Below are 20,880 nucleotides of genomic sequence, written 5' to 3' on the forward strand. Positions count from 1 at the left end.
ACGCATCGAAAATAGCCTGTGTTGTCGGATTCTTTCCAGTTGATTAATTATTGCGAGATTACATTTGTGTAGGCCTATACATTGGCATAGCACAGTTTGACGTTGATTCTAATTTCTATGCTAAATGGGTTCACTTGTTTGTAAACGTATTTCTTTGTGTCATCATCATCATTAAGTTCCTTCCTCTCGTCGAGGGTTGGAGGCAATGAGACGCCAAGTTTCTCTGTTGTAAGATTTTTCTACTGCAGTTTTGTAGTTAAGTCCTGACCAGTCTTCAATATCATTAGTCCAAATTCTTGGAGTTAATTTCTTGAAAATTTGTTGTATTGTGAAATATTCAGCATTAACGTTAACGAACAGCCTTTTTATGCAACTGTAACGTTTTTACATTCAGCATCAGGAATAGCCTTTTTTCTAATCCATCGCTTCAAATAGAAGAACTTCGCATTGTTTCTCAAATTCAGCAATAATAGCTCAGCTAAGCGAACATTCCTTTGGATCATGTATTAATGGATAGAATTGTTCAGCAGTTTAGAAATAGATTACTGCATTTGTTAACTGAGCTATTGAAATGAACTCTTGATCGTAATTTAAGAAAGGTCATGTTAGATTTTCTGGAGTATTTGTTAATTATGATTCTATTTGAATAAGTCGTGATATAACGCTTAGGCGTATCACCTTGTAAATGAATTCTGGAAAAAGGTTTGTCAAATGTCAACAAATGAGAATTTTGTTAAACCGTACAATCAGTGTTCTTTATTTAGAGCAGTGATTCAGTAAATCTTAATATTTACCAACTAAAATTCTACAATGGACTTAAAAGATTATAAATTTGATCCTGCCTTCCCTTTGCCAAAACATAGTTATGGCCAAAATGCCGTGAAGCATGTAATTATGTTATTAGTAGAGGACGAATTAAAACTATCAAGGCCAACTATCCGAAAGTTAAAGGTAGAAAATTTCGCTCACAATGGTTTGATGACTATCTCTGGCTGGAGTGTTCAGAAGCTAAGAATGCCGCATTTTGCTTTCCTTGTCGAGTGTTCAACAGCTTGGTATGTTATATAGTCCTGTTAAGTGTTAATATTATTTAAAGTTTATTAAACTGCAATTATGCTCCACCGGTGTTAAATGATTATTTGTTCTTAATATTTCTTCTTCCTATCCACGAGGATTTCATGCACAATTGTATAAATTGTAAGACCTGCGTCCCCGTGAGGAAGATTGTACATTTTTTTTACATCGATTCAACGCCCTACAACGTTGAATCGATGTAAAAAGCAGCAGAATCAGCTGGCTGGGGTTAGGGTTTTAATTGATTATTTTTACTATAAGTGAAGCTTGTTTTCACGTCTAATAAACGAAGAAACATGTTGACTTTAACTGTAGCCTATTGTTCCGTCATACTGCATTTTTGGCATCTTAATAAGAAATATAAGAATTGTTCGCTAACTTTGTGTTTTAAACTTATCATTTGATATAGTGCATTCTCCTGATGAAATCTTCGTGGAAAGGAAAAAGAAATATTAAGAATAAATAATAATTTGCAGAGCATTTATTGCAGTTGAACTATGCCTGGTGGCCGTCACAGTAAATTTGTTCTATTAACTTTTATTGGCCTCAATGCTCGCAATGTCATAAGGCTACGCATGTGGCCGCCTCTGTGTTTGATATATCTACTATGTCTTGACATCTGTATTTTGTAAGCATGGAAAAACATTTTCACAGCGTTTCAGTGCAGTATTTGATAATTTTTCTATCAACTGACAGACTAGTCCAAATCATGAGGCATATTTAACTAACAGACTGTTGGATAATCAGAAAGTGCAGCTACGCAGAATTTCGCTAGCAATGGCAGTTGCAAGTCCCATACGGAATCAAACTGTGATTTATTTTTTTCAACAGATCAGACATGTCAAAAATGTAGGACTTTTGGTAGGCTATATTACAGTAGACAATAGCAGTAGAAAACAAGAGAAATTAAATAATATATCACTGTCTTGCATGTCTTGCACCAGTGGCGTAGCCAAGGGAAGGGGGGTTGGGGGTTTCAACCTTTCAAATTGAATTTACGGATGTTAATATATTGTAAAGCTTTGGTAGAGAGTTTGCTTTATATTGTTTGCTTTGCTTTATATTGCGTAGTTTAATATATTGTTTGCAAGAAAAGCTTTAGCCTATGATGTAATTTCAGGTCAAACTGTGCAAGGATGCAAGCCATCTGTAACTGCTGAGATCGCTTGTTCGATATAGATTAACGTCTAAACAGCTATTCGTTATACAAAACATGAATATATTAGAAATAAAGTAACTTCATTCTCTCAAAGCTTTTTGTTTGACACTCATCAAGATGTATGACGTCTATGACGTTACATTTTCTAAACTTTGGGTTGACTTTAAAGCATAAAAGTTAGTGACTTACCGGAATAAGATCGCTTTTTGGATCAACCAAGGAGAAAATTGATAAATATTAAAACTGTAATAATCTCGCAAAAAAAAGCAAATCAACCTATGTCTCTAAAACAAAGTTTGCCTAATTTTAAACGAAACTGCATTAAAAGAGCGAGTTTTGCTAATACCAAACATTCAAATATCTCAGCCTGGAATTAGCAACAACAAAACATAGAGACTTAGCTTTATTTTCGAAAAATGCCGAAGAAAACGTGATCTTATCCTTTTGCTATGCCACCGGACATCACCATTTTACAGGAATATTCATACCCACAATTTTTTTGAAAATGCTCTCAGAATGCACCAAACTGAAAGTAATTTTTCAAAATTTTCTGGGGGAGGCCCCCCAGACCCCCCGCCGCTAAGTGTCGCCTTCGGCGAACACGCCATCGGGCTTCGCCCGCCGGCCGTCAACACCCTCTTTTCAAAATTCCTGACTACGCTACTGTCTTGCACTGTCAATATTTTGCCCCCCCATTGTTGAAGGTCTGGCGGCGCCACTGCTGTAACCACCACCAGCTGTGAAGAACAAAACGGTTTCATTAATATCACTCTTAAACAGATTCGAAAAATAAGAAAAGTACACATTTCAAAAACAATTATTATTTATCATATTTAATAAAATACTTTCATAGAATGATGTCACGCGCCGAAATCAGATGGTGATACCCTACCTGTGGTGATACCCGGGGATACCACTTCCGTCAATACCCTTGGGTCTACCTTTGGTGCTACCACATCCGGTGATACACGGGGCAATGGACAGCCATCTCCAACTACTGGTATAGGCTACTCAGTTAAGATATTGCAAATAAAAAAATAATTCAAATATGAACAAAGCGCTTGCAGCAATAAGAGTCTACTATTTCTATTTTGTAGAATAAGCGAAATTGACCCTAGCCTATGCCCTATCAGTCAGCAAAACAAAATATTGTAAACTGATATTGATGCAATTGAGCAAAAGAACAATACGATTAAATTACTCATGCTGATAATGTTGCAAAAACGTCTCAATACGTAATTGTAATTTGTAACAACGTATAAAAATGACATTAGATTTCCTCAAACAAGTAATTCGATCACAAACATGTTTTGAATAAAATACGTAATAAATTTAGCAGAGATGTGTTCAAGACCAGATCCAGCTTTACTGTGCATTGTGCAAGAGGTTGATGTATGGCATTCAATCCTATCTCTCTGCCTAAACTGCCATAAAATCTGGATTGCTACCATGCATTATATTATTTAAACTCGAGTTAAAAAAAAGTTTCTTTATTAGTTATTAATATTTTATATAATGTCCATTGTCTCTTGTACCGTTATCAGCGGTTAGTAGGTCTACTTGCCGAGACTAAACATCACGCATTGTTTTACGTTAGTAAAACGGATATTTACAAGTTAAAGTATAGCATAAAAAGGAAATTTGTATGCAGACATAAAAAAATAAATTGGAATTTTAGGGGGCGCCATAGGTAAATCCGCCCCTGGCTACTATATGATCTGTGCAACACCTTAAGCGTAAAGCGCACTTTCGCGTCGCGCAATGGAATTCAGAACACTAGGCAAAAGAATAAGTAATGTAACTAGGCAAAAATTATCCTCTTGACGGTACTGCCCATATTATGTAGGCTATGATGCGAGTGTGGTTCTTTGCTGTTTACAAAGTAAAAAAACGCGGCTCTTAATCACTGACTGGTTGGCCACCTCTGCGATAGGGTATCGAACCAAGCTCAAAAATAATAAACATTAAGATGAAAAGTCCTGGGTCAAAGACGGTAAACTGCATCCAGTGTAAACGCTCTAATTCGAGAATCTTAGGTTTTTGGGAAAATTGGAGCTGCTCCTAAATTTACATTACTGCAAGGCCCACGCTGGTCCTCAGTCGTGGCACCTGTTAAGATCCCAACTGAGTAAAATAGACAGAGATGACTTCTCAATAACAGTCAACTCACCTTCCGACTTGCATTGCTCGTTGACTCATTCTGCTCATTTAAGTCAAAATTGCCCCTTTCTCTCAAAAAACAAGTCTACGACAAATGCATTCTTCCAACTATTAATAAATACATATAGCACTGAAACTTGAAACCTTACAAAAAGTTAACTCTCAATTAAAGATCAATGCAAAGAGCACATGAACGAATTATGATGAGTTTAAGATGGCGAGACAAAAAAACTGCGGAATCGATTCGAAACCAATCAGAATTAAGGGATATTGTGATAACTATCAAAAAACCTAGAAAAACAAACGCAAACGAAAAATGAGACGGAGAGACGAAATTGACAAAGAATGTTGAACAACAAACTGGTAGGCTAGCCTACATAAAAACACACGATCGACTGCAAGAAAAGAGAAAAGCCTTCGCTCAGCAGTGGGCTACCACAGGCTAAACATGATAAAAAAAATAGCTGAGTTGGTTAACCAGTAATAACCACCCAACTTTCAGAACAATGAAACGGCTATTTTAAGCAACCCTGGTTCAACTTTCGAGGTGTGCACTTGAGCAACGCGTTACAAATGCAGCGGCACCTGGAATAATTTACAGCCAATTCTTCAACAGGCGAAAGCTTCACACTGTCAGTCTCGGTACGTAACTGGGTCCGTGTTAGAATATGTTTTTGCTGGCACATCTAGTGCATGCTGCCTATGAGTAAATCTAGTGACGCACTGTGTGTAAATAAGCCTGTAGAACTGTCGTTAGCGCTTACGGCAAGACATAATACAGTGAGCTGATTCTAAACCTAGATACGGTACCATATATTGGTGCGGTAGGTATTATTGTCGACCGTTTCGAAACATTCAGTGCACTCTGTTGCAATTTGGCCCATTTATTGCCAACTATTCGTATTAAATTGTCACTGTCATTTCGTTTGCATTGATTTAATTTTTTTTCAAAATTCTGATTGCTACTGATTTTTCGTTACCGTACTCAAAATGTTTCGTGAAAGCGAGAGAAAAGATCACATTTCAATTAACCTTGCTTGATGTCTTGTCGCTTTGTACTTTTAACAGGGAAAATCGACACTGCAACAAGTAAAGCAGTTGCCTTACTGAGCCATTTGCAGAATGTGAGGAATGCCCTGCCCGACACAATGCCCTGGTAACTGTAGTTCTCTGACGCGAAATCTAATTTTTGTTTTCTGTTTGAAAACAAATTGACATTTCTTGACGCGAGCTGGCGAAGAAATCGTCATAGGAGTTTCATCAAATACGACGGTTCGGACGCTTCCATCCCAGTGAAGTCCTAGAGCTGGTAACGGTGAGTCAGAGCTTGTAATTTTAACTGGCTACAAGCAACCGGTGGAATGGCGCAGCAGATAAGGCGTTCGCTTTCCAGTCATACAATCCTGGCTCGACACCCGGCTTCAGCTGGTTGTGGAAAAATATCGCTCACCTTCACAAGCAATCCAGGTAATGCAGATCAGCCACAACGATTGACAATCATTTTCAAATAACCTTACAATCAAACTAGCCCTCGGAATTCTATAACCGACGTGCATTAGGCAGAAATCGAAATATACCAAAATCGTCTGCTTGCTAAAACAGGCAAGACTCATGGGATGAACTACACATCGACACCACATTAACCTTCGTAATATATTGATTTAATAAACAGAACACCACATCAATCGCTGTCACGTCCGATTGAGTTGCTTTCTCATGTCATCATACATCTTTCGATCCTAAACATTGAAACAGTTTAGCAACAGGCACATATTTCTCAAGAATTTCAGCAGTTTTTACTCATCCTTATATGTACAAATTGTTTATTTTCTTTTCAAATGAGGCTAAATGGAGGGCGCTGAACAAACTACCCATTTTCGATACTCTGAAAACTTCTCGTTATGCAGACATTGTTTCGATCATATGATGCATTGTGACTGCATGAGTGCAAGACAGACAATATCGAAAGTAGAAATAAGCATTTAAAAAATTACAGAGTGAATGAAAAAGATTTTCAACACAAACGAGAGTTCAGGAAAACGAAACATAGCCTACGTTGTGAAAAACAACATTGGAGATCATTTATCCGATGAACGATTAATGACACAGAGTGGTAACTGGTAACATTGTTAAATTATTGTCAAAGGTCAGAAAGCAAAGTTTGAAAGCTGTGTTGCAAAAGGATAAAAACGCAGTGGATAAAAATCTAAACAAGCAATACGCACCCTTTCCGATATCGAGGGAGAGACTTTGCAGAAAGCGTCATCAAAGTTTTGTGCAGTGACGTCAACAACAGTTTCGCTTGACTGATCTTGAGGTAAAACAACGTTCCACTCGTGTTTAATACTGCCACGTATGGCGTTGAGAGCAGCTTCCCTCACAAGAGCAGACAGGTCAGCGCCTTGACAATGACAAAGAAAAACATTGATCTTAAAAAAAAGTTTGCGAAGTAACAGAAGATATTTCACATTTATAGCACTGAAAATGACACTGAAGACAGTATACTTTTCGAGTTTTCCAAACGTTTGTTGAACATGAGTTTAGTATCTACATTTTGGGCGCTTTATTTTTTGATTAGATTAACCAGGCGTTTCAGCCATTTTACTCCTAACAGACATATTTTAGCAACTTCTAGACGAAAGGGTAAAGTCGTCTACATTGAGCGTAAAGACTGTGAACACCCGAAAGCAACATTCCCTAATTACACTTATGTTAGTTTCCAGTAAAATGGAAGTGACAATACAGAAAACCTGGACAACCCTGATCATTCGGGATGACGCTCAGGTCCTTGCCAGTAAGTCGAATGTTAAATATTTACACTTTCCTTTACGGCAAGAACACGAGTCGTCAACGCATCAATACAGGTTGACAAAATGAGATATGATCATCATGCACTCACCAGAGAAACCTTGGCATCTCCCATCCAAAGCCAACTCTCGTAAACACACATCTTCGGAAAGTGGAGGCTTAGTTCCGTTCTGGAACAAGGTAAAGTTACAGTACAATATCATACTAAAGCCCGAAAAACATCGCATTTCACACAAGATTAAACTGCATGTGGACAAGTCGTATCATCATAAAATTACCTTGGTGATGGTCTCTAAAATCTTCACTCGGTCTTCTGCAGACGGAATGCCCACGTACAAAGTTTTATCCAATCGCCCAGGCCTGCCAAGACACAGCGACGGTGTAAGTATGTGGTGCGATGCGTGCATTAACTTGAAAACCATAAAATGTTACTATTATTTTGCAAAAACACACTTGGAATCATACTAGTTATTATAGCTGTGAGTCAAATCTATAAAAAGACGAAAGCTACTTTCTCATAAAGGTTCCTAGTGGTGAGCCCTGGTAATTTATTCTTGCCATCAAGCGAATGACAACAAATCGAGAGAGCAATTATAGCTCACAAAGCTTTATGCAACTCCATCCTTATAAAAAAAAGAGAAAGCTTGTCATTAGGTCATCTGCATCCTAGAAGGATTGACTGACGCCATAATGCTTGCATTGTATACCTGAGAACAGCAGGGTCAATGATGTCAGGTCGGTTGGTAGCGGCGACTACGAAGACTTGCTTGCGGGATTCCAGACCGTCCAACTCGGTCAACATTTGATTGACAACCCGAGCGGTCGAACCAGCCTTGAAAAACAAAAGCCGTCAACAAATTAGTAAGGATAACAAGCGTAGTCGTTTCTTGCAACAATAATGACACAGGTGTGCTTGGGATGACTATTGGGTGGTGTGATAAATAACAAAATTCGGTCATCCGATTGTCTACAGGCTGAATAAAAAACTAACAATTGTGACGTATTTCCTTACGGGCACTCGTGGAGGGAGTATTTTAATATCAAATATTCTGCTCAAAACTTTAGTGCTTTGGAAGTGGTAACATAGACGAAAACATTCAAAAAAGTCTCCTGACCTCAGCAGAGGATCTACGGGGACAGAGAGAATCCAATTCGTCAAAGAAAATGACACACGGCGCAGAATTCCTCGCCCTCTCAAAGCACTGCCGCACTGCTCGTTCGCTCTCACCTGGCGGAAAGAAATTATTGCATCACCTTAGATTGCATCTGTTGTACCAGCATGAACAATCAGGCATACTTCACAATGCTTCCGTTGTAACAAAAAAGTTGAGTGAACAACGCATGGCCCAACCTTTAAGTGGCAGACTTCAACAACAATTAGATGGTGGCTGTTTTAAGGCCATTTTAAAACCCGAATAACCAACAGGGAGTCATAAGTCTGATTGTTGTTGATGTCAGTGCAAGCGACCATGAGACCTTGATCAAACAGAGACACGACGACTCACCCACATACATGTTCAACAGTTCTGGTCCTTTCACAGATACAAAGTTTATGCCGGACTCGTTGGCTATGGCCTTGGCCAGCAAGGTTTTGCCACAACCTGGTGGGCCAGCCAGCAGCACGCCCGATGCTCTAGAGAGGCCTAGTGCAGCAAACGCTGCCGGATTTCTAACAGGTCCCTGTAAATGAACGCAAGTTTTAAATTAAGTCTGCTGAATATGTAACCCCGTGAAAGTACACGAAAACAGATACCACATCCAAACCGATGGGGAACTCATCCATCAACGGATGTTGGTAGCATGCTGATTGCTTTTTTGTTTGTTTATCTTTATCCTGCATTGCGGGAAAGCGGACTTGAGCGCTATGCATCGGTGTACGCCTTCCGACGTACACCTGACCCACGCTGCAGCCGACGGCAATGTCTGTTTCCGGTTGTCTACTCTATTTATGACTTAAATTTAGTACTACCCATTACTCGAAATCGATCACTGGGTAGAGGCAATTATCGTAAAGTTTCTTGCCCAGAGAAACAACAGCAAGTGCGGGTGGCTGGAGTCGAACATGCAGGCTCTCGACTGCGAGCCCAACGCGCTAACCACTCGGCCATTGCTGCCGCATTACAAGCATGTGCGAGTGTTTGGTTAAAATCTTTCGCATCCAAGACGGTGGATGACAAATTATACAATAATTGACGCTGACTAACAAACAGCAGTGCACTTGCCAAAATTGCAATTGACAGCTCTTCTCGAACGTATTCCAGTGCACCGATATCTGCCCAAGTCACGCCAGGGACGGTGGCGAATCCTTCACGCTTAGCCGACGGCTGCACGTCCAACACAGCCAACTCGAAGTCTTTCGTCTCAATGGAAAGATCTGCCAGCTTGTCCTCCCCAAAGGGCTCTAGATCTCGCAGCCACTCCAGAATATCCCGGGAGCCTGAGGTTAGATTAGTTTTATTTCGAAATGATAAACGCAAGAAAAATTTTAATTGTAAATCATCATTACAGAACACAGAGAAATGCTTCGACAAAGAGTATCCTGCTACGCTCGTTCTTGTTCAACGATATGACTTTAACAGTTAACAAGCTGCCATCGACACTGCAAACCTGAAACGGTGGCAGCTACATCATACAATAATTTGCTTGTTGTACTAAGAATACTAAACGACCACACGTATCACAGCTGGGGTTGGGGTTTCGACATTTTAACTTTTTTTTACAAATCCAGAGATTGGCTTAATCTGGAAAGCGTGAACAAGCCATGAGACTTTAAAACGGTTTGGAGCAATGACAACCGTCAAGTCTGAGCCGTGTCTTCTCAATGAGAAATTGTTTCTATGATAACCCTCTTAATTGATACTTTTAATATTGTGACAATATTACAAATATAAAGCTAGTTTTGATTGCTTCTACTTTGGAGGTTAGTTTAGTTTGGCGATTTAGATTACAAGGTAAAAGTTCCACGTGATTTCGTAAAGTCCTTTACCAGGCAAAGTTCCTTTCTCTGCATCACTAAGGTCCAGTATTCTCGTCACAGCTCGCATGGCAGCTTCTCGACACAATGACAGCAAATCTGCTCCAACGTATCTGAGAAAGTGTTAAAATCAATTTGTTGATGCATGTTGCTGCTTATATTTAAATCCGAATAGATTTGTAATTCTAACTGGAAATAAACTTAGTTGCAGTTCGTCTATAACGAGAAAACTTCAGGATCCGATTTTTTTTTCAAATAAAATAGGCTAGTGTGTATTTCCTAGGTGATAGTGGCCCATTACAACGCTTTTGAACTGACCCTGGTGTCAAACGAGCGATCAAATCAAAGCTGATATCTTCAGCAAGCTTCAACTTCTTGCACAAGACCTCTAAGATTTGTCTCCGAGCATTCTCATCAGGGATTCCCAGACAAATTTCGCGGTCGAACCTATAAGAAAAGATGAACGGAGATGTATCAACACATTCAACAGGTGCAAATTTTAAAGAGAATGTCTTGTATTGAGCTACATTGTAGGTCTGCTCAAAACCAAACTACACAATTGATTTAAAATCATGCCAAGTGGCGTAGCAAAAAAACAGACAGAAAAAAAAAGATCTAAAAGTTAATGGCAAAATATAATGCTACGCGGCTAGCAAGAGCGGGGGCAAGAATAACTACACTACAGCAGTTGTATCAATGGTTGAAAGGTTACCTGCCGGCCCGTCTCAAGGCTGGGTCTAAGGAATCCGGCCTGTTTGTTGCCCCAACTACCATAACTTGGTGAGAATCCTTGTTTAAATCGTCCAAGCAAGAAAGCAATTGCGCAACAATGCGTCGCTCCATGTCTTTGGAGGAGTTATCGCGGCGCTGTGCGACGGCGTCAATTTCATCTAAAAACAAAAGGCTCATTGCATCCCAGAAACACTTCGATAAATAGCAAGAGCTCTTGCTTAAGTAACAACACTGCTGTAAATTTTATATAATCAACTTTCACTACACTTATTTGTAAATTGCTTCAATCAAAACCAACCTAAAAATAGAACGCACGGTGAGTTGTCGATTGCGGTTTCAAAAATATCTCGGACCCGACGTTCGCTCTCCCCTGAAACCCCTCCAATCAGCTCAGGACCAACAAGGCGAAGTATGGGGAGCCTCAGTTGACCGGCCACTGCGTTGCCAAGAAGGGTTTTACCACAACCAGGGGGGCCATGTAACAAGACTCCACGAGGTGGGGAGACCCCTAGAGTGTGGTATATCTCGGGGTGGCTCATGTGCAGGAGGAGCCGAGCTAATTCTTGCAAGGAATCTGGAAGAACATTTTAAAAATGAAAAGCCTCACTGTGAGTGCTAGTTATTGTTAAGATAAAACTTTGGTAGAGAGTTACATCATCTACAACAACAACTACTACTACAACTACTACTACAACAACAACATCTTGGAATAAAGAAACAATTCTTGTTGGAGTGAGCAACAACTTTTTATTTACCATGGTTTCCAGCTATGTCCGAAAACGTAACGTCGACTTCTTGGAGCGTAAATTTCTTTCTTCCCGGAGGAACGAATTCATCTTCTTCATCACTTTTCGAAGAGTCTTTTTTATCGGGCTTTGTTTTGCGCTTTTTAGTTCTTTTGCCACCTGATTTGTCATTTGACTTTGAACGTTTTTTATGGGGAGCGTTAATCCTAGTCTCCAAGTGACCAGTACCATTATGTAAATTTGAAACTGCCACGTTTTCTGTGATAGAATGATTGGGAGTTTGTTTAATTGACTCTTCCGATCTCGATTCCGTCTTGTTGCTTTCTTCTTGACGAGGAGTGTTTGTGGGATTGCAGTTATCCACATCTGGTCTTGCAGTTCTTTTATTATTTGGTCCGGTGTCAATGTACCATCCTATCAGGAAAAAATAAATGTATAGACACAACGACGAGACATCCACACACAGGGCTGAGGGTCTTTGACACTCTAATTTAGCAATTTATCAAACATGTTCAACTATGCTAATTTTATTAAGTAAAAATGGAATTGATGCTGCTACACATGAGCTACTGCTATACAGTTAGTTGACATGCTGTGCTAAGTTATTTTTGACTCACCTAACATCTTAGATGCTGTCTTTTCTTCTTCTTCATCTTTAGAACCTGTTTCTGCAACTTCAAACTGCTGTGGGTCTCGGGAGGGAGTAAACTTTTGAGGGGACCCATCAATGCTCTTGTTGTACATCGATGACACGGATATGTTCATCATGTTGGTATTCTAATCAATACAATCATTGCATTTAATGATTGCATACACACTACTCAGTGCTGTACTGCATGGACTAAATATCACGAATGTGGTTTCTGCTAAATGATGTTTGTTGTTGACTTCAAAAAGTGGGAAAAGCTAACTGAAAAAGGCAATCTCGTTCTATGACACTTCCTCAAATGGGCAATCTGCCTGATAATCAGAAGCAATCGCAAAAGTCTAAACCTAAAAATTATTTGGCTAGGCTATCAATCACAACAGTATTGCAACAAAACTTTATGTCGCAGAACTGGTTTTTGTCCAAAACGTTCATTGAAATACTGTTGTAAGACATCGGAGTGGCCCGTTTCGGTGAGTCCGATCCCATAACGGGGGATTTTTTTTTAAATTATGGGGTACCGTAGCCTAATTATCATTGCCGTTTTAGGGTTAGGGGTTAGGAACTCACCGAATCGGACTCACCGAATAGTAGCAGACCCGTAAGACATAGCCCAGCCAAATGATTTTACGGTTAACTTTACAAAAAAACAACTATTGATTTGTTTTCTTGGGTTTTAATTACCTCCATAAAAAATTAAAAACCAAAAAAATTTATGTAGTTAAAAGATTGATTTTAAAACCGTTTTGAAAGCATATCTTGATGCCAAACAAGTATTATATATGGTAAATCTAAACACCTCATATTCAACATACTGCTTCGTTTCATCATCTGAGATGTCAGATGAACCATCCCTTGTCAACTTCAGCTTGCTCTTCTTTTTTTGGGGCTGTTGTTGAAGTAGTTCACCAGAATCCAACATTTCTTGGTGAACTACAAACAAAATAAAATTGAAACAATCAAAGTTCAAGCTGCAAACACAACTGATTTTTATCTGAGCTCATCAGATACAGCAGTTTCAGTTTTTGCATGTTAACAATTAATTGATATCAGTATGTCCCAACAGAGTTTTAGGCATATCTGTATTTGAGTGTATTCTAATGCACTTGAAAGCTTTTGAATTGAAGTTCAATAAAAAAGAATGAAGCTTTGTCCTCACCATCATCTTCAAACAGGAATATGCAGAAACGTGAACTAATAATATTTAAAATCAATACAGTTTTGTATAACTACACCAGTTTCCCCTTTTTTGTTTCACTGATTAATTACTATACACGTAGCCTATACATAGCAGTTGAATAAAGACCATGCATGTTGTCATTCAAATGTTGATAATAATTACAGTTAATTAATAGTGTTTTGCAGTTAATATTCAAGTTGTCGATAATATATTAGGCTTTTATTAGGCAACATGTTGACATCAAATTGCAACAAACTGAAATATTTTAGTGATAATTGTAAGAAACATACTTAGGACGTTTAAACCAGATTTATCCTCACCTTGGGAAACTAGTTTCCGAAACATGTTTCTCTTTCTTCGCCCATAATCATTTCTGCAAAGTAATCATATATATACCAATGTCCAGTAATGATTGCATTTTTATTAATCAAGATTCCGGTATAGCTCCACATTCATTTCAACGTACAAATAGCAGATAATATGAGGATGTGCCTTGCCAGACCCCGTCCTACCCTGATTCTAGGTAATGAGACGTAAAACAGGAAGAAGAAGAATATAACTTTTATTGATGTGGAAGCTATTCCATGCAGGCAAAAAAAAAACATGTGCTTATCTATGTCAAGGTGCCCCCACAATACATGGAATTTTTTACTGTGTATTTAATAAATAAGGAAAAATCAAAATAGTAGTATGGAAGAAACAACAAGAAAACTAGTTAAAAGGCACCAGATAGAAATATTAATTTAAAAAAATGTCGATAGAAATGTACATCAATCTAGCAACTAAATGACAAAAACGGTTGATAAGCACATGTATACAATTAAACATTACTCTGAAAGTTAGATCATTTAATGTTTGTATTTTAAAAAAAAAAGTTAGATAGTATTTTATTGTCGGTAAAACTGATGCCATTTATTGGTTTCAAAAATTAAATTACTAGTCATAAAGGAATAGGCTACAGTGCCATAATATGAAATACCAGATAGCAACAGACAATGAAACTGTATAAATCATATGTAGTAATATTTACCTATACTGTCTTTGTAAATCCTCTGCCATTGTGTCGATATCAACAAATGAATGTGCTTCAATGTACTAGAAAAAGTATATAATATTACATGCATATAATATCAGGGTCTGCTACTATTCGGTGAGTCCGATTCGGTGAGAGCCTTTTTCGGTGAGAGCCCTATTCGGTGATTTTTTTTTTGAAAATTATCAGGTACCGTAGCCTAATTAAAACCCCTAACCCCAAAAACCCCAACCCCCAAAAACCCTAACCCTATAACGGCAATGATAATTAGGCTACGGCGCGCAATAATTTTAAAAAAAAACTCACCGAATAGGGCTCTCACCGAATAGGGAACTCACCAAATCGGACTCACCGAATCGGGCCATTCCGATAATACCATACAGTTTTAGGTTACTGTACTGATGAGCCAGGATGCTACAAAACCTACTCAAGATAGTACGGTAGGTCCAGCCCTGATAGCTCAATTGGCTTACGTGTTCAACTTCACAAATGAAAGAGGTGGTGCTGTTTGAACGAACTCTCAGGCATGTGCAATGCATTTACAGACTGCTATCCATTAGATAGATTAATTCAGACAACCAAAACTTCACTGTTAATCTTGATAACCAGGCCTGCATCAGTGATGTATAAGCCTGTTAATACTGAGGATGCGAATTGCGAAACTGCCTGGATTAAGTTTCAAAAGAAACTTTCTCAGTCAGAGGATGAAGGTTCTCGAAATGAAATCATCTGACACGAGACTAAACTTTTGTTGCACACTGTAGAAACAGCTCTGAAGGCGGGTGCAACCTATTTCGTCCCCTAAAAAGATTGAAAAAAAATACAACAGAGCCAAAGTCGCTGATCGGAGTTGCTGCAAACATTTCAAAATGAAATGCCTTCTATATATGAGCAAAAGTAGGCTGTGGCTATATTTACACTATATAGTGTAAGAATAGCCTCAATAGTGTTGCCAGATAAGGAATTCTTCCCTAATTTGAGCAAAGTTTAAAGCTGTTGAAAACAAAAACTTGTATTTGGAAATTTTTTTGGTCTTGGGCAAAGATCAAAACCCTAAACTTATTCCTAACTCTAGCCCTCATCTTAACCCTTCCTAACTTTAATCCTAACTCTGGCAACACCTCATTGTGTAAACATAGCTACTTCCGCAAAAGTAATGTTTTGTTTAGTTTAAAATTACTCTATGTTATATAATTCAAAAATTTTTAGAAGCAATTTTCGGAAAATTAGAATATAAACCGACTTTTGGACGTTTTTTTTTGGCAGTGGCTATTTGACCGGCTCCGGTCTTTGAATCTGAAACACTATTTGACCGGTCTTGGCGTCACTATATAGGCACTTTTTTTCTTTTAAAGCAAAAGACGAGAAGCGCCTATATAAGTTCTAAATTCGACAACTTTATTCAACTTGATCCATGGCGTGTATGATATTTCTCCGGTTGCTATTCCAGAGGGAATGAGTTCGATACTACCCGGAAGCGTTCCTTTTTTTAGTCAATTTTTAATTTGAGTTGGCTACAGCCCTATTTTTTATGTCTTTTCAAATGTGAGTAATAAAGTTAGAGTTTTTTTAATTTGCTGGAATTTGAGATTTTCTCTGGGTACGGTAAATTTCCGTTCGTCATAAGAGGATGTGACCGTGTTTGCCGAGCGACGCATTACATACCATTACTATCTTTTAAAAGAAGCATTGTATATAACTAACTTGTTGAGAGCAAAAATGTAGTGCGTCGTTTGGCAAACACGGTCGCATCCTCTTATGACGAACAGAAAATTACCGTACCCAGAGAAAATCTTAAATTCCAGCAAATTAAAAAAAACTCTACCTTTATTACTCACATTTGAAAAGACATAAAAAATTGGGCTGTAGGCAAATCAAATTAAAAATTGACTAAAAAAATGCACTTCAGATCAAAATTTAGTTCAGATCGAACTCATTCCCTCTGGAATAGCAACCGGAGAAATATCATACGCGCCACACATCGAGTTGAATGAAGTTGTCGAATTTAGAAGTTATATAGGCGCTTCTCATCATTTGCTTTGAAAGAGAAAAAGTGCCTATATAGTGACGTCATGACCAGTCAAATAGTGTTTCAGATTCAAAGACCGGAGCCGGTCAAATAGCCACTGCCTTTTTTTTTATCTCAAACACTTGATTTCAATAAATTTGTTGGGTAAAAATTTAATTTCTATACACACAATTCATATACTGGTAGCTATTATCTTGTAAAATATTTTGGCTCTGTGATTTTCATAGCTCCCGTTATTAGCAATCAATTAGCAATGGGCTAAGATAGCCTGTGACATGCTTTCCGCGTATTAAAACAACTCGTATTAAGATAGGGTTAATCTTTTCAGGGGACAAAATAGGTTGCATTCTCTGAATGCTACCGTACCTTTGCAACTGCTTTGTATTTGCATGAACTACAGGCTTATGAAAATGAAATTTGAAGCAAAGCTAAAAAAGTTAGATATTATGAGCTGCATAATAGATTGAGTAATCAAATGCAAGAATTGGTATTGGGAACTCTTTCATGGTCATAAATGGCTATCTGCTGTTAAAAGTAGGCCTACTAATTCTAATATATTTTATGTCAATAAATATTTCCATACCTTTTTAATGCGAAATGGTAAAGATCGATCAAAGACTGAATGGACTGGCATGTTGTTCAAGTCAGACTAGTTAAATGGAAATATTCACTTCATGCAGTTGACCAGCAAAGTATGAGCACCAAACAACCTTTCAACTCATTTTATTAAGTAAATCTTTGCTCAAGCTTAATGTACACCTGCAAACTAAGTGACATATACACTTAAAACAGCAGAAATAAAGTAGTTGAAAATTTTAAGCTAACAGCTAAAAGCACATCCAAAACTGCGACACATTAGCGATAAAGTCATCAGATCATCAATTTAACTGGAAAAATTCAAGCAATACCGCACATGACAATGAACAAATGGTAAATATAGTCATGATCAAACAACTTCATCTTGGCAAATTACTCGTTAAGCATGATGTTCACTGGATAAAATACCAATACAGGAATTAATACTAAACTGTGTCATGCATTTAAATTTAGTAACGATTACAAATATCAACATAGCAATTACCGCAGCCTACGGTACTCCATGTAGATGGAAAACCGAAAACATTTCTTATGTTTTGTTATCAATGATTAGGCCATACGAGAATAACACAACTTGCAAAATAACATTTCAGATAATAATGGAAGTTATACCGTACTAACAACAATATTGCTAACAGATCAAGTCTTTGAGCACTTTTAGTGAAAGACTACAATTTTCAATAATTTATTTTCCAGGCAACAGGATTCCGTCATATTTCTGCTGGAACCATCTCATCCCGTCGGTCTTTGTCAGCCTGTGTTGGTGTCCAACCCGGTTCTTCTTTTTTCTTCGGTATCTCACATTGTAACCTGGACGAGACAACATGATGTAAAAGTCCATGCCATAAATACCAATGGAAGGATCATATTTGATTCCCAAATCAATGTGTTCCTGAATACCAAAGCCGAAGTTACCCATGGTGGAGAAATTTGCTTGACGCAACTCATATTCTTTCACTTTGAGGCCTCTTTCCAAAATTTCCTCAGCTTTAGGACCCCTTACCGTGCAATGAACTGCTATCTTCTCATTTCTTCTTATACCAAAAGATCTAACAGTATAACGGGCCTTGGAAAAAACAGGCGTCTGACCAGTCAGTTGCTCAAGGACCTTGGCAGCTCGAGTCAAACGATCCCCAGATTCTCCAACACAAATATTGAGACATAACTTTTGAATGCTAATATCTCGCATCACATTTGATGCCTTCTTTTTGCCTTCGTCCGCCATTATTGCAGAAAACGCTCGTGATAACACAAGCTGGGTGCACCTCAGAGCCACAAAAAACAGAAAAGAACCCGATTTCTCAGCGAAGCTTTGATTGGACCATTTCACACGTGTCTAGATTTATAACGCCATCTTGTGGACGACAAATAGGTTTGGTTTGGTTTTGAAGCTTTATCCTCGGACTGACGAAGCCTTGATTGGTTATTCCTGGTAGTTTCGCATACTTGTATAGGGTTTTGAAGCAGGGCCGGTTACCGAGATTGGCAGAGTGAAGCTTTTCTGATTGTTGAAGTGTTATTGCCGGGAAATTATTCCATTCATTAGTTGCCGCTGAATGGAGAGCAGTCTTGAAATGCGTTGCTCAAGCGCATACCACGAGAGTCGAACCAGCGCCGCGTGGTCTTGATATACAGTATTAATAAACTTGCTTGGGAAAAGATGACTATTCGGGGGGGGGGAGAGAGAAAGAAATAACTATATTTTCCAAAACGTTTTTGTATTAGTACGGTACACAATAAGCTTACATCACAATAAAATACAATTCATAAACATAAACAAATAAGTCCGCTCAGTGTTCCATGTGATCAGCCTTGTCCCAGAAGCAATGAAAGGCCAGTTTGCCATCTATTCACCTGTTTCCGTGTTTAATGGTGAAAGTTATTTTTGCAGAGATATTATTTTCAATCATTAAAACAGATTCATGCATGAAAATTGGGTAAATTAATATTGGAACAATTTGTTTCTCAACGGACTTAAGCAAATCTCACGTCCCTCACTCCAGCTCAAAATATAAAAATCATTTATTCACGAGCACAACAAGGAGGATGATCATGTATTTTTGTTTGGATGCGAAACAAAACGTACGTACGGTACACAAAACAAAAACGTACACTGTGCATCCAATGAGAGAGTGCAAAAGACCGTAGTCCTAAAAGGGCGTAGAATATTCTGCATCTTTCATTCAAACAGTTAGCTTACCGTATGCGAAAGCAAGTAGGCTATTGCATTTTTGAATAACAAATGGACACAATAAAGAAGAACAAGGAAGGAATGCAACAAATTAGAGCTAATAATGAAAGTGGACATACAGCCTGGGTAGTGAATGTCGCTTCTATAGCTCTTGATTCTTGAAGAAGTGTTTTTTGCAAGTTTTACCCAAGAATATCTAAAGAAGGGGGATGCGAAGGCTCACAGCGAGCGATTGCCTTATTCTTATGACACTACCATGGCGGTAGCCGGTAGTTTGTAGCACGTTAAGCATGCATTTTTATCAAAATTGCAGAAAGTTTTGTAGTGCAGCTGGTACAGTCAGGTACAGAAGACATTTAGAAAATGTTATATAGAGCATGTTTAAGGAATTCTTGTTTGGAAAGACTAGGGATGGTAGGCTAGAAGTAGGGGATTGCTCACTCAAAAAGGAGGTGGACAACTGGAGGGTCAAAGTGTTGTGACAAAATTTTGTGCAACTACAGCTTGAGGTCTACCGCGATATATCGAATATCCAGGTCAGTGCCGGTCTTAGGGTATTTCGGGGCCTGTGCGGAATATGCTTTGAAGGCCTCAATGACAATGATCCAATTCAGTAGCGTAGCTAGGTATTTTAAAAGGGGAGGTTTTTTTGATGGTAGGCGGGCGAAGCATGACGGCGTGATCGCCGAAGACGACACCTAGCGGCGGGGGGTCTGGGAGACCCCCCCGGAAAATTTTGAAAAATTACTTTGAATTTGAGGCATTCTGAGAGCATGTTCAACAAAAATTTGGGTATGAATATTGCTATAAAATGGTGCTGTCCGGTGGCATAGCAAAAGGATAAGATCATGTTTTCTTGGGCATTTTTCGGAAAAAAAGCTATGTCTCAATGTTGAGTCTGGATGCAACCTATTTCGTCCCTTGAAAAATTCGTACCCCGATTTCGTACCCTGAAATCGGAGTAATAAAATCAAATTTCGACCTATTTCGTCCCCTAAAAAGATCGAGAGAAATTTCGAAATGTTTGCGTCAATTCCGATCAGCGACTTCGGCTCTGTTTTTATTTTTTTTCTCGATCTTTTCAGGGTACGAAATGTTCTGGGGACAAAATAGGTTGCACCCGTTGAATCTCTATGTTTTCTTGTTGCTAATTCCTTTGTTGAATTCACTTGCTGAATTTTTCCATTGGAAATGACAAAATTACTCCATTTTCTGAGTAAATTGCGGGCCCCCTAATTTGCGGGCCCTGTGCGATCGCACGGTTTGCACACCCCAAAGACCGGCACTGTCCAGGTGCAGCGTATGTGATCTGGCTGCGTATGCACAAAATGTGCATTGCCATAATAAATGTATGAAAATATGTGATATCATGCATATGTAGGCTAATGCTATACTAGTCATAATAATGCAGCAATAGATTTCACGCTACAGTGGTAGGCTAACATAGTAGCCTAGTTAACCTCACCCTGCTGTAGCAAGGTTCTGTCGATGTTCTAGCATCCTAAACCTCGCGTAAAATACAGCATTTAAATTGTTAAAAATGAATTTACG

The 20,880-nt window shown here is 38.5% G+C and overlaps 2 protein-coding genes across 2 annotated transcripts; both read right to left on the bottom strand.

Annotated features, from left to right (window-relative positions):
• Positions 1-6,011: 6,011 nt before the first annotated feature.
• On the bottom strand, positions 6,012-17,263 carry LOC145777749 (nuclear valosin-containing protein-like). Its single transcript, XM_082589194.1, has 18 exons — positions 17,125-17,263; positions 14,510-14,574; positions 13,800-13,852; positions 13,099-13,232; positions 12,271-12,430; positions 11,663-12,067; positions 11,206-11,481; positions 10,888-11,065; positions 10,494-10,622; positions 10,188-10,288; positions 9,424-9,638; positions 8,707-8,881; positions 8,317-8,429; positions 7,909-8,033; positions 7,480-7,561; positions 7,293-7,371; positions 6,619-6,794; positions 6,012-6,132 (listed from the first exon to the last, which is right to left on the bottom strand). The coding sequence occupies exons 1-18, from the start codon at positions 17,173-17,175 to the stop codon at positions 6,085-6,087; spliced, it is 2,565 nt and encodes an 854-aa protein (XP_082445320.1). The 5' UTR covers positions 17,176-17,263; the 3' UTR covers positions 6,012-6,084.
• Positions 17,264-17,307: 44 nt separating this feature from the next.
• On the bottom strand, positions 17,308-18,431 carry LOC145777750 (large ribosomal subunit protein uL5-like). Its single transcript, XM_082589195.1, has one exon. It carries the CDS (start codon positions 18,361-18,363, stop codon positions 17,824-17,826), a length of 540 nt encoding a protein of 179 aa, XP_082445321.1. The 5' UTR covers positions 18,364-18,431; the 3' UTR covers positions 17,308-17,823.
• Positions 18,432-20,880: the final 2,449 nt, after the last annotated feature.

The sequence above is a fragment of the Aplidium turbinatum genome, chromosome 9 (genome assembly GCF_918807975.1).
Source record: "Aplidium turbinatum chromosome 9, kaAplTurb1.1, whole genome shotgun sequence".
NCBI classification, from domain to species: Eukaryota; Metazoa; Chordata; class Ascidiacea; order Aplousobranchia; family Polyclinidae; genus Aplidium; species Aplidium turbinatum.